The 15,300-nt window shown below is 42.8% G+C and overlaps 1 protein-coding gene across 2 annotated transcripts in view; it reads right to left on the minus strand.

Moving 5' to 3' along the window:
• Positions 1-13,705, minus strand: part of LOC126175904 (facilitated trehalose transporter Tret1-like) — a 61,889-nt gene extending 48,184 nt beyond the window's left edge. The window contains exon 1 of one of the 2 annotated variants that reach the window (XM_049922968.1): positions 13,592-13,705. In XM_049922968.1, coding sequence (XP_049778925.1) covers positions 13,592-13,659 — 68 coding nt within the window. In that variant the 5' untranslated portion in view covers positions 13,660-13,705. Of the gene's footprint in view, positions 1-13,543 lie in introns of both variants that reach the window. The other variant, XM_049922967.1, reaches the window with a different exon arrangement.
• Positions 13,706-15,300: the final 1,595 nt, after the last annotated feature.

Below are 15,300 nucleotides of genomic sequence, written 5' to 3' on the forward strand. Positions count from 1 at the left end.
GATGATGTGGTAATAAGTGCTAGAAGTAGGGAGGCAGGTACAACAGCTTTCAAAGAGTTTGAAGCCGCTGCCAAGAACCTTGGTTTAGAAATTAGTGGGACAAAATCTATGTACATGGTGACAGAGAGTTACAAGAAACATAGATGATCTCCAGTTAGAAGGGTACAGTTCGAAAGGTACAGCTTCGAGAGAGTAGACAGTTTTATACATCTTGGCTCAGTAATAACATCAGAAAACAAAGTGGGGCAGATATAGCAAACCGAATGAAGGCTGTCAACAGATCATATAGAGCACTATACTCCATGCTCAAAATTAAGAACCTAAGTGAAAAATTAAAGCTGACACTTTACAAAACAATATCAAACCAGTTCTCATGTATGAGAGTGAGGCATGTGTACTGACGGAGGCTTTGGAGAAGAAGCTAAATATCTGGGAAAGGAAAGTGCTGAGGAAGATTTTTGGTCCTGTAAAAGAAGGAGAGGTATGAAGAATTAGGACTAAAGAAGAAATAAGGTCTCTGTACAAAGAACCTGATTTGGTAACCTCAGTCAAAATGGGAAGGCTAAGATGGTTAGGACATGTCCAGAGGATGACAGAAGAAAGGCTCCCGAAGAAGCTGATGGTAGGACGTCCTGGTGGTAGAAGAAGGAGAGGACGACCACATGTGAGATGGCTGGAAGATGTGGAAGCCGGCCTGAGAGCAGTGGGAGTGAGGTGGCGGCGCAGGCGTGCTGAAGACCGAGACGACTGGAAGTCCGTGACTGAGGCGGCCAAGGTCCTCAGAGGACCGTAGTGCCATGGAGATCGATCGAACGGAGACACTTCACAGCGTATTTCTCCGTGCTACGACACTTTATAAACTACATGTTCACCTCAAACCAGATATTACGTGCGTATTTTACGTGTACAAGTAGTGTAATTTTTAACCTCTACATCTCAGAAACGAGGCAACGGCCTTGCCGCAGTGGATACACAGGTTTCCGTGAGATCACCTAAGTTAAGCGCTGTCGGGCTTGGTCGGCACTTGGATGGGTGACCATCCAGGCCGCCATCCGCTGTTGCTATTTTTCGGGGTGCACTCAGCCTCGTGATGCCAATTGAGGAGCTACTCGACCGAATAGTAGCGATTCGGTCAAGAATACCATCATAACGACCGGGAGAGCGGTGTGCCGACCCCGCGCCCCTCCTATCTGCATCCTCCATTGAGGATGACACGGCGGTCGGATGGTCCCGGTAGGCCACTCGTGGCCTGTAGACGGACTGCTTTATCTCAGAAACGAATAAAGATATGAAGAAAATTTCCAATATTGTTCGAAATCGTAAAAATTACAGCCATTTGCTGGGCATAGAAGTCTCTGAATCCGCGGCTGGGTTTTGGTATCCAAAAAACAAGTTTCTCGATAACGGATGAAGATTTTTGGAAACGGGGAGATGGCTCTTCTAGATAAATGCCTAAAGAATATACTGTTAGAATATTAGCATTTTGCAGCGGTTATTTATTATTTAGATTTCGCGTCATACCGGATTTTACGCATAGACATAGGGTAGCTTTGAACCTCCGTATCGCGGAAACGGGGAAATACATAAAGGAAATTTTTGAGATTGTTTGAGATCGGGATCTTAGAAATATATCGTGATAATTTCAGCCATTTGCTGTGCGTAGCCGTCTTGGAACCCTTGACTGGTAGCGGCAAAAATGTAATTAAAAAAAACCTTTTTTGTGTTTTCCGAGGAACCGCCCACGAACTAATGGCTTGTCCATAAGCCCCATCAAGCCCACCGCAGACCGCATCATATGCTAAAAGAACCACCCGACTTACTCCATATCCCTAAGCTGGAGAAAATGTGTAATATTCATAATTTGACTCTGTACTGTAGGATAGTGACACTAAGACGATCTTTCCGTTGAATATGCAAATTTCCCCTAGCCCAAGGGCTGCCCGATACATTTGACACTACCTTCCTATCACCAGTAGAAACCGAAGCATGAGCACCAGACAATCCCGTTTTCATGCACAGCTTTTTTGGAACATACTAGGTACTCAACGTCGCATTCTTACCGGTTATGCAGCTACTGCAGTTTTGAGTAATTTTGTCGGTACGTCTATATGAAATTAGTCATAACCACAACTGAATTACTACTGCCTGATGTTGGCCGAGTGTAAAGTGGAGGAGAAAACTTCGCTCGCCGTTTATCGCAGCCTCCGAAGGTAGCGGCATGAGATACGAATGTGGAATTTTCCACTTTTCGGTGCAGTGCAGACTCTTGGAACGAGGCCGCTTGGCTTGCGGTGAGGACACAGGGCCTCCCGCATGCTGAGGCAGCGCTTCATTAGTAGGGGCGTGGTCGTGGCTGCATCAGACTCGCAAATGAGAGACCTCCCCTCGGATGCAAATTAAACTCGAGAATTCCTGCGTGCGCGCCGAAATAAAGATGACGCTCCCTACCTCACCGTAATGGAATATTCAGAAACTATCAAGCTGCAAAATATATAATTTCGGTGGTGGCAGAGGCGGCAAGAAGTTTCGAAAGAAGTTGCAGGTTTTCAGATTCAAAGCCTATCAGTTTGACTACAAAGGCCGAAAGTCATGGCGTGCGACACTGTCCACGGAAACTGCAACACCTACAAAAATGACCTTAATTAATACTAACCTACTAAATGTTTAGAAGAGTATACTATAATTGCAGTCACGAACGATGGCGGTCGAGTTAAAGCTTGTTCTGCGCACCTACAGTTGCGCGTTCTTTGACACTCAATGAGCGTTCAGTAATGTTCTGGGTGCTCTGCCGTGAATGTTTTATGCAATGTGAGCATTACATGCGATCGTAGCGAGTTATTTATTGAATTTTTATTCCATTTGTTGCTAGCGGTCATGGCTGATGGTGGTGGTAAGTGACAAATTGTACACAAGAATTTGCGGGATCCCCTTTCATCAAGCGCAAAGCACACGTATGTGCGTACTGCAACTTTTTGAAACCGGCAATAATACAGTCCCCGACCTCGTCTCGACCTGTGCGAGTCGCCATCGTTCGTGGGTCGGGCTACAGTAACGAGTAATTAATGTTGTAGAGGCATGGTACAGGATGGAGCAGAGGAAACGCATGTTTTTGACTGTTGAAAAACTGAAACCTGGTTTTATTTTTAAAAACATTACATTCAGTAATAATACTTTTATTGCATTTCTGAAACCTGCATACCTTAATTAGATCCGGAAAATGTGTCTGAGGTGACGTCGTTTCGCCGGGCAAATTTGGAGTCTCTGAAAGTCATGCACAGCTCTCTCCAACATTTCATTCGGCACAACTTCAATTTCCTGGCGAATGGAAATCTTGGTGTCATCTATTGTGCGAGTCTTGTTCACGTAGACCCTTGATTTTAAGTAGCCCCACAAAAAGAAACTACTTCCATGGATGCTCTCGCCAACTGTGCTGTTGCACCATCGTGTTGGAACTAAATTTCTCATGTTCACTCGACGCCTTTAAAGTTCTGTATGAAGAGAGTTGTTTAACATTTCGACGTAGCGCGCTGATGTCATAGTAACTGCGATTTTTCCCTCTCCGAAAAGGTAAGGTCCAACAACCCCTATCTTGGAGATTCCGCACAACACTGTTACTTTTGAGCTGTGGAGAGGTTTCTGGTGTAGATCATGTGGGTTCTCCAACGAGCAGTACCGACAGTTCTGTACGTTAACTTAACCATCCTGATGACAATCGGCTTCATCACACTTTAATATTGTATCTTCTGTCAGAATAGCGTCCATTATGTCGCAAAATTCTCTGTGCTGCCCAAAATCCATTTCATTTAGTTGCTGGACAATCATAATTTTATACCAGTGATATTTGAGATCCTCATGTAAGATGCGATGAAGCGAATGATATGACATACGGCCTGTCGCTTAGTGGATCGTTTCGGACTAGCAAGAACTGCCGTTCTCACTATGTTTTTCGCAGTTCGAACTGATCGGAGAAGACCAGGCGGTTCCTTTTTCATCAGAGATCCAGTACTTCTAAAAGCTGTAACACATCGGAGTACAGTGTTTCGATATGGGACTTCATCTCTAAGTCCGGCATTAAGCTTTCGACAGAGAAGACGTTGAACCGCATCATTTCTAAAGAACTGTTCGACCGCGAACACACGGTGTTTCACGCCCCAACCCTCCCAATAGTGACAAACTGCGTTGTTTGAGCTGTCTGCCAATGTCGCTGAGTATTAGCGGTTTAAAAAACATGCGTTTCCTCTGCTCCTTGCAGGAACAACTACCAGATTGAGAGCTTAATTGAGGCATTTTTTAAAATCTGGCTCGACGGACGCACACGGCTTCGGCACTTGAGTTTGGCAGTTAGCGGCTCAGGAAGGTCACTCTGGAAGGTCACTCGTTCCGTGTGCTAGATTTTTCACATTGTCTGCTGCCTGTATAAGATGGAGTGGTTTCCTCTACTCCACCTAAAGAGAGGTGTGGGGGAGGGGGGGGGGATCCACAATGGAAGCTGAAGGCTATGGTTCGATGACGAGAACCTAGTTTAAGGGTTAGGGAATTTCTCAGGCAGCTAGCTATTTAGCTATTTTCCCAGCACGATCAATCTGGAAATAATGTTATGAAATGTCTTGCAGGAGGCAGCACATTATAGAGAGATATTATTAGTGAGAGAAGCGTGTAGCCATTGAGAATGCACGAGTGTGAGTCAAGAGCCATCCCCGCTGCTTAAGATCTGTTTGGTCGAACAGTCTAAAAGTTTAATACAATTTCGGGAGTTGCTTAGAGCTCGTAAAATCTATTGACGGCCGGCAATCCTCTTGGATGTAGGCGTAAATCATGTGGTGAAAGTGTTATGATTTGTAAAGTCGAAACAGTAATTTGTAGTGAGGAACAAATTTATCCTTGCAAAACAGAACGTTTATAAGAAATGTGGACTAGATGGCGTTCTGAGAAGTTTTTCCGGTTTATGTAGAGAAGTGCGCGCCTTACGCAGAATATTACGTAGTCGGACGACGTATTTAATGACGAGGAGATTTAACATAAGCTAATAAACTAAATTTGTTTCGTGGAAACTTACGGTGTTTTGATTTTGATGCGACTCTCGAATTGTTATGAACTATTGCCCCGGTTTGCCTTTGTGGAACAGACGAAGATTAGGGTTTAATTTTTTAAAAGGAAACGTCCCGGGCTTTGGGAAACCTGGATGGCTGGACGAGTTTTTTAACCGCTACCCACCTGAATTCGAGTTCAGTGACTTACAAGTGCGTCGTTTGACTCTGTTTGCCTTTGTGGAGATTTTCTGGAATTTGTAAGGAACTGCTGCGACGGCGGAACTTACCTTCGCAGTGACGTCCTCCATCGCCGTTCTCACGGTTAACGATATCCTTCACCACCTCGCGCTATTAAATACGTCACATGTCTTAAACATGCTATCTGGAGGCTCATTTCCCCTAAAAAGTTCGTACAATGCGTCTAACAGCTACGAAACTGTGCTTTCTACACCTAGAAAACATCAGGCCGCAAAAATAATTTTAAGGAAAGATAACCCACTTTCGATGAAGGACGTACTACGACTTTGATACGCCAAATCATGTGACGAGGAAAGTATAAGTCTTCTCCAAAAATGCCTACTGCTGCTTCCTTGGCTTACACGTCGCCCATCATACCTGCGTATTATACTGCTGGTCGACAACTTGTTTTTCGTGGTGCTCTAGCAATCACTGTTTATTCTCTGTAGATGTTCTTATACACCGAACAGAAAATGATCTGGTACAAATCCATGTTACTTTTGATTTCTTGACAACGTTTATAGGCTCTAACTGAGTTAACTGGGGGTCCACACCATTCTCCATTCTCAATCCTCGTAATCACATATCATAATATCTGTAATCATTATTTATATTTCGGTGGTGCATAAGTCCGTAGCGTTTACCAGTAAGTTTAATAAACACAACAGATACTCATAACGGAGACGTTTGGTCATCAGTCTGCCAACTCTGGCTACAGAAATCACTTGGTTTTGAGGCGAAGAACTCGTCGATCGATTTTCGGAACGCATTTTCATCCGAAAGGGAAGTTCCTTCAAGATTGTTTGACAGACGGCGTAAAAGGTGAAAATCTGAGGGCGCAAGATCAGGTGGATAAGGTGGGCGCGGAATAGCTTGCCAGCCCAACTTCTGTATATTGTTTAATGTCAGTCTAGCAGAATGTGGGCTGGCTTTATCGTGGAGTGGCATCGTTTCACGCAGTCTTCCTGGTCGTCGATGTTGGATTGCGCCTGCAAGACATCTCAGGTATTGGCAATAAATGTCATCAGTGATGGTTACACCCCAGGGAAGCAGTTCGAAGTACACCACAGAGTCGCTATTTCACCAGCTGCACAACATTATCTTGTGTGGATGCGAGCAGGTCTTTGTACGAGGAGTTACTGCTTTGTTTGGGTTCAGCCATTCCTTTCTTTTCCTTATATTAGCATAAGGACTCCATTTCTTGTCACCAACAACGATACTGGTTAAGAACAGTCGGTGTTGTTCACGATCAATTGATGGCGAGCTAGCAGAGATGCACATATTGCCACCTGCTGATTTGTGAGATACTGGCTTACAGCTTGTGGTAACCATACACCCGATTGTTGAACCTTCTCCACTGCATGCAAATGTTGCACGAGGGTGGAATGATCACAGTTCATCACATTTACCAGTCCCAAGTACAATGACGTGGATCATTGTGGATTAATGGGTTTAAACGATCTTCATCGAACCCCGAAGGTCTTTCTGAAAGTGGAGCGTCACTAATGTCAAAACTATCCGTCTTAAAACTAGAAAACCATTTTCTTGCCGTTCTCTGTCCAATAGCATTATCTCCATACATGACAAGTATTTCTGACTGCCTCCGCTGCGGTCAGCCCTCTACTGAACACAAACGAATATGTCTGAAATGTTCCTATTTCTCCACTCACTATTTCCAAATGACGATATGTAAACTCAAACAGCAACTGTGAACTACAAATAGAAAATCACAATCGATAAATAAACCCATAACACCCGGAATTCCAACATGCAAAACAAAAGTGCTACTAACTTATGCTCAAACCTAATATATTGTCAGATACCAAATTTATGGTACGAAGTTTGTTTATTTCAGTCAGATAGATCCTTATTGATATCACAGTTTTCATAATCGTTTGTGTGTACTTTAGAATCCTTCTTAAACCTGGGTCAGTGAAATATAGCCTCCTCTTTTTTAAACTATCAGTTTCGAAACGCCAAACAGCAGACTAAGTGGTCACGAAAAGCGTGTAGACAATCTGGAGCTCTGACATGCTCCAGTGAATATTTAGAGATAGGGCAACTGTACTCCGTGAAGGCTACATAATGCGATATGAAGTCTAGTATGTAGGTCGATACTGTGGTCTGCCAAGTTGAGATGGCCGATGTTGTGGGGAGTTACATCAGTGAACCTCGATGCGGCAGTTAATGGCGCCATCCCCACAGACTAAACACTGAGTCGGCGCCTGCTTACAGCGCCACGTGTCTATCAAAATGCAGTCCACTCATTAAGGGTACCCTTCTTTTGCTTACTAACTGCATCTAGCGTTCCTCGATGCTTAATTGCTGTCTGTTATAGCTGGTAGTACATATCCGATACCTCACGGTCGCTTTAAATAGTTGAGCCATAATAATTAAAGGAATGTGCTACATTTTCTATGTGGTGAAATACGGTAGTGTGTTCCTTTGTAATACTGGTTATATCACCGCGGTTATTTCACAATGTTTTATCCAGCGGTTGCGTTGAACACAGCATTTACAAATAGTACACCAACTGTTTTGCATAACGTCTACCAATCTTTCAAAGAAATCTTACGAATCTCTGATACTTTAGAACCAAGAATATTGCTCATAGGACGCAACATCTAAGTGATTTCCACGACCATATGGAATAAGCATCTAATACTCCTGTCTGCATAAGACTAGCCTGAAGACCGTTGGATAGGGCACCTCGAGGTCCTGTAAGTGACTTTCTGTTTCCTCTCTCCGTTTCAAACAGATCCAAGTCATTCGCACATAAAACTTACAAAGGATAATCCAATAGCTCTTTTCATTAATCATTGAGAGAGTTAGCAGCTAATGGAATAACATGAATACAAAACAACCAGTGATTTTAGTGTTACTAACCCACAACAACAAATCTTTCGAAAATGTGGAGTGTTCAGAATTTAACAGCCTTGAGAGAACACTATGCCATATGGAGGTAATATGTCCAGTAGTATCATTATTGTCCAGCAGTTTAAATACGGACATGAAGTCACATAATTTACTGTAGAGAAGTGTTTCTTCCGTCATACAATAAACGCGGAAGAGAAACTATGTGGATGTTACAGAAATAATAAAAGTAAACATTCCTCTACGTGAGGGTGACGAATACAGAGCAAAGTGCAAATAATTTCTGTATTAAATAGAATACAAGGATAAACCAGAAATCGGACATATTTAACTTTAAAGGGTGGGGGGAGGAGGAGGAGGAGGAGGAGGAGGAGGAGGAGGAGGAGGGTGTACTACCGCTCAACGGCGATGTTATCGGTGCTTGAACTTTAACACTGTTGGACAAGGAAGAGAGGAAGAATTGAGCAAGTTTACTTCAGAGAACTGTTCTCGCATTCGTTTGAACATACGGAAGGAAATCAAAGAAAATTTAAGATAGGGTGACTGGTTCGACTTTGGAACCTACTTCTTGCCACTGAGCATTCCAATGTCTTTACCGGAACTCCAGTTCGTTGAGGGAGGGAAGGAGGAAGGAAGGTTAAGTTCTAACACCCCATCGACGACGTGGTCGTTACAGACGAAAAATAAAATTTTATCAGGAAAGGATGGGGAAGGATATTAGGATATCATCTGCATCCTTTTGAAAACAAACAGTCTGGTATTCGCCTTGATCGATTTCAGAGAAGCCGCGGAGAACCTAAATCTGGAAATTTGGGCAGGGATTTGAACCGCTGTCGTAGCGAATGCGCCTCCAGTGTTTTAACCTCTGCTCCACCTCAATCTGTTGATTGCAGGGAGAGAAGAGGAAAGCTTGTTAGTACTGTTTAAGGCTGAAGAGAAACTAACCTGGTGCGAAAATTTAATCCAAACTTTAAAGCGCACCAAGATATGTTCTATTATTGGACATGTATGCTGACATGTGTACTTTACATCCGATGAAAGTAATAAGACAACTGCACAAGCGTTGTATTGCAAGTGGACTAACAAACCCAGATTACGCTTTTTGGATCTTTCAATGCAGTCTTCAACTGATAATGATTATGGTGTTGAGAACGAAATCTGACTATTGTTTCCGGTAAGTGGGGACATAGTATTTAACATCTTCGCCGTGACATACAAGAGCATACCTAGCAAGATAAAGGGAAGGGCAGCTGGCTATAAGCGTCCCCATCTCCCGAGTAAACAGCGATCTTCGCAATCCCAGTCACACAGACCGAAGTAACAGTTCAGTATGAGTTCGAAAAAACCATAACAGTTAACAGATATTGATCAATAGCAAATTTACCTAGGCCCATTTATCGTGAAATCTCAAAACTATTTCGCTGCTATTCTCTTCGGAATTGAAAATACCGGATTGTTCTGGGTTGTAAAAGCTTCCGGAGTTGATGGAGCCTTTACAGAAAAAGAACACAGAAAATATTTTTTTATCACTTGCAATTTTGTCGATGGAGTTAAGAGTGCACTCTACTGTAGGTAGTATTCGCACGAATCTGAACCTGCCTGACAGCAAATTAATATGTACGAATCTCCTACCTACTACACTTCCACTGCAGTTAATTTTAGGAAGTAGTAAGAAGTGGTAGCATTGGTACACTTTTGTGATAAACGGTTCTGAGTTTTATTTTGTAAGAACTTGGGCGTCAGTTCATCTGCTCATCTCACTTCCACGAAACTACTATGAGGTATCCTGCCCCCTCCACAGTACGCACGTTACTTAAGGAACAATCTTACGATGCTGTAAATCGAAGAGGAAGGACGTGCTTTTAATATTATCTAGCGACCATTCTTAACAGCTTAAAATTTATGGTGTCACTCACTCACTCGATCGCTCGCTCACTCACTCACTCACTCAAAATGTATTCGCAGTTGCGAATATGGACAACCGTCAGCTGTAGATTGTAATGACGACAATGAAAATTTATATCTGACCGGGAGTCGAACCCAGATTTTCATCTTATTTCGAGCTGTCGCTTTACCATTTGGCTAGCCTTGTGTCCACTGATGGCCAAATGGTAAGGTAACCGCTCGCGGTAAGACCCAAATTTCCATTATGTCGTCAACCATGTGCAAACAGTCTGTGCTCTTGCATCCATTATGTATGTTCCTGTACATTCGAGACATTTTACTAGAAAGTCGCTAGCCCGTTATCGGCGGATAAATACGATATTATAGTGCCAATTTTATTCCGAATTACGATGCAATGTTACCTCGGACATGCATGCATGCAATGTTTTACGAAATATTTCATTATGAGAGCATTTTTAAAGCTAAATCTATGAAAATTTGAATTTGTCTTCTCGGCTGGAGAGAAAAAAATGCATGTTTCATTGTTTTTAGAAATTCAACCCCAAGAGGTGAAATAGAGGATTAAAATTTTTTAGAAAATATTTCGTTATAACTTAATTTTTTTTAAAGTTAAACCTATGAAAATTAGTATTTCATGTCTCGGTTAGCACTAAAAAGTATGTGTTAGGGGATGAAAGTTTCTGTGGAAATATCACCACAAGAACGTAAAAGGCATGTTTAACAAAAACCTTGGACTCCAGCTACCATAATCGCCATTTGGCCAGAAGTATACTCTGAAAAGACCATGCGTCTCTGGGCTTAATTAGCGTGAAAAATTTAGAAGGTGTTGAAATTTGTGAACATAAAAATAAAATTAAAGAAAAAATCCGTGCAGATCATACAGTCTACGCGGCCGAAGCAGCGGGTGCAAAGCTAGAATACAATAAATGGTCGTGCTTCGTAAGCACCCCCTCTCGTGGATAACCACACTTTCTTGGTATTCCTCCTATTGACGAGAGTTTGACATCTGCCTTAGTATTCTTACAATTTATGAGAGTCTGGCATCAGCCATCTCCCACGGGTGGACCTGTGGAGTCCTTTTTGTATACACATCTGTACTCCGCAAGCCATCTTACGGTGTGTAGGGAGGGTAGTTTGTGCACCACCGTCCCTCCCCCGTTTGTCATGTTCAAGTCGCGATTGGATCTCTGGGAGAACGGTTGCTGGTGTGCTTCCGTGTGAAACAGAATTCCTGTGATTTTACCTACGTGGTATTTTCGGGTGAATTACGTAAGAGAAAGTAATATGCTGGTCGACCCTTCTCGGAACGTACGCTCTCGGAACTAACAGTAAACCACACCATGGTGGAGAACGTCTCTTGCAGCGCCTTCCATTTGAGTAAAGAACCTATAGCTAAAAGCCCTTTGTGTATTTTGCTGGACGGCTGGTGTGGCCGAGCGGTTCTAGGCGATTCAGTCTGGAACCACGCGACCGCTACGGTCGCAGGTTCGAATCCTGCCTTGGGCATGGATGTGTATGATGTACTTAGGTTAGTTAGGCTTAAGTAGTTCTAAGTTCTAGGGGACTGATGACCTCAGATGTTAAGTCCCGTAGTGCTCAGAGCCATTTTTGTATTTTGCTTTTTCTCTATCAATCCTATCTGGTACGGATCCAGACTGACATGTAATATTCAAGTATTGGTCGAACGAGGGTTTTGTAAGCTACCTCCGTTGTAGATGGACCGCATTTCCTAAGGATTTTCCCGATGAATCTCAGTCTGACGTCCGCCTTACCTGCGGTTTGTGTTAAGTGGTCATTCTACTTCAAATCACTCCGTATTCTGCAAATTTTGGCTTCTGTTCGCCCTTTTGATCGGTTCGCGGTCTATTAGTTTTTGTTAGTACTTTTCCACGACCTGCCTTAGCGTTTGTAGGGAACTGAGGATTTTCATAATAAAAGGGTATATCTGAAACACAGACTACAATTTCTTCTAGGCTATACGTCATGAGTAATAGCGGCAACTAATCAGTAAACAAGAGTTTGAAACCATGATTCTGTCGAATTCTCGAGCTTTTGCACGTTCCTTAATATAGTGACACCTGATCATACTACCTCCAAGACGGGTGTTGCCGCTGTAATTTATTCTCGCGACAGAAACAGTAGTCAGTTTACCACGATAAATTTCGTTTGTTAGGCATTTAATTTTTCGATTAACTTTCTTCTTTGTTTCATCTAAATGTAGAAATTTGAAGTAAATCGGCCAAGTACTTATATATATATATACGATGTATCTTAGAAGATAGCTTAAAAAAAGGCAAACCTTCGTTTCTATCATATATAGGCCTAGAGAAAACTTTTGACAGTGTTGACTGGAGTTTCAAATTCTGAAGGTGGCAGGGAGGGAAAGGCTATTTACAATTTGTATACAGAAACCAGATGGCAGTTGTCTAAGGGCATGAAAGGGAAGAAGTGGTTGGGAAGGGAGTGAGACAGGGTTGTAGCCTATCCCTGATGTTATTCAATCTGTATATTCAACAAGCAGTAAATGAAACAACGGACAAATTGGGAGCAGGAATTAAAATCCATGGAGAAGAAATAAAAACTTTGAAATTTGTCGATGACATTGTAATTCTGTCAGAGACAGCAAAGGACCTGCAAGAGCAGCTGAACGGAATGCACGGTGTCTTGAAAGGAGGATAGAAGATGATCATCAACAAAAGCAAAACGAGGATAATGGAACGTAGCCTAATTAAATGAGGTGATGCTGAGGGAATTAAATTAGATGAGTTGTGCTATTACGGGAGGAAAATAACTGATGATGGTCGAAGTAGATAGGATGTAAAATGTAGACTGTCTATGGCAAGGAAAGCGTTTCTGAAGATAAATTTGTTGAGTATAGATTTAAGTGTCAGGAAGTCTTTTCTGAAAGTATTTGTATGGAGTGTAGCCATGTATGGAAGTGAAACATGGACGATAAATAGTTTGGACAAGAAGAAAGTAGAAGCTTTCAAAATGTGGTGCTACAAAAGAATGCTGAAGATTAGATGGGTAGATCACATAACTAATGAGGAGGTACTGAATAGGATTGGGGAGAAGAGGAGTTTGTGGCACAACTTGACTAAAAGAAGGGATCGGATGGTAGGACATGTTGTGAGGCATCAAGGGATCATCAATTTAGTACTGGAGGGAAGCGTGGAGGATAAAAACCGTAGAGGGAGACCAAGAGATGAATACACTAAGCAGATTCAGAAGGATGTAGGTTGGAGTAGTTACTCAGAGATGAAGAACCTTGTACAGGATAGAGTAGCATGGAGAGCTGCATCAAACCAATCTCTGGACTGAAGACCACAACAACATATCCTTTTCCTGCACCAGATGGTACGAGAATATTTGTCTTTCGGAACGTCGCCAACAATTGCGAACTGGCCCGACCAGAAATCCGAGAAGATTTTATTCCAGATGAAAATGATGTTTAATCGACTGGGAAGTGAGAATCTGTACTGCTGAGGATGGCTCACCCATTAGGTTGTCGGACGGAGGGCGCTGCAGATTCGATGTACTCGTACCTCGGCAACAAGGGCGCGCGCTCGCCCTTGGAGCCCGCGTGCGCCAGGAAGCTGCCGTTCTTCCACATGGCTGCCCGCTGCCCACCGCTCAGCGCCAGAAGACGACAGGGCTCGTCCAAGCCGCACGCGGAACTGCCGTCCCGACGAGCACCGCCGCCGTGTTTAGATGCGGTCATGCCTCTCTGGAGCCCAGCCGATAAGCTGGAGCCGCAGCCAATACGCTCGCGGGCCTTGTTTACACGCCTACTTTACTTCCTCCAGTGGTCTCGTGCGCAAAGCACACGCCTCCTCGTATCCTATATAGCAGACATATCTCCCCCCGTCCTCCCAGTGTCCCCAGTTTCAAGGTCAGCGCTCTCGACTTTGAGCTGTTTGGTACATCAATGGAAAGACACGATTACGTCCGGCTACCCGATAGCGGTTCTTGGCTTAGGTATAAGACTGTACCACAAATATCACATAGAAGCGTACACCGATTGGTATCTAACCACAAAATTATTTGTCTCCTTTCCTGCAGCAAATTTTGTATTGTGGGCACCCAAAGTTGTATAATTGTACCATGATGAAAAAGACCGCTTCAGCTATTCCTGCAAATCATTATTTATCATCCAACTAGTTTCGCAGGGAAAGAGCCACATATGACTGTAATGAAAGATTATGTTCTGCTTAAAACATCGTTGAACTGTACACAAAGATATATACGAAAAATTATGTATTCACATTTATTTCATCGTTTACTTCAAACGATAACCAGTAAATGACCCAACATTCAATGTAAAACAGTGATAAAAATCCAGAATGAAATTTTCACTCTGCAGAGGAGTGTGCGCTGATATGAAACTTTCTGTCAGATTAAAACTGTGTGCCATACCGAGACTCGAACTCGGGATCTTTGCCTTTCATGGGCAAGTGCTCTACCGACTGAGCTACCCACGCACGACCCACGTCCTCTCCTCACAGCTTCAGTTCTTGTCTCGTCTCCTACCAACCAAATTTCACAGAAGCTCTTCTGCGATCCTTGCAGAATAGCACTCTTGGCAGAAACGATATTGCGGAGACATGGCTTAACCACAGCCTGGGGCCCTCCACTGCAGAGGAAAAACTTCATTCTGGAAACATCCCCCAGGCTGTGGCTGAAGGATTGGAAGGTAGGAGACGAGGGAGTGCGACAACTGAAACTGTGAGGACGGGTCGTGAGTCGTGCTTTGGTAGCTCAGTCAGTGGAGCACTTATCCGCGGAAGGCAAAGGTCCCGAGTAGTTAGAGCCTCTGTCCAGCACACATTTTTAATCTGCCAGAAAGTTTCAGTGATAAAAATGTTCAACATTCAAGAGGTCGAATAGTGCATTTTAAAATATGATAGAACGCTTGGGATCGGGAAATCTAGAATAAGAATAAAATGGTAAACCATATATATATATATATATATATATATATATATATATATATATAGTGTGCTTGCTAGTGTGAACGTAGCTTTCTCCACCTACACACACACACACACACACACACACACATATATATATATATATATATATATATATATATATATATATATATATATATATATATATATATGTGTGTGTGTGTGTGTAGGTGGAGAAAGCTATATATATATATATATATATATGTGTGTGTGTGTGTGTGTGTGTGTGTGTGTGTAGGTGGAGAAAGCTACGTTCACACTAGCAAGGTAAAATAAATCTTATA

Source organism: Schistocerca cancellata, chromosome 3, assembly GCF_023864275.1.
Source record: "Schistocerca cancellata isolate TAMUIC-IGC-003103 chromosome 3, iqSchCanc2.1, whole genome shotgun sequence".
NCBI classification, from domain to species: domain Eukaryota; kingdom Metazoa; phylum Arthropoda; class Insecta; order Orthoptera; family Acrididae; genus Schistocerca; species Schistocerca cancellata.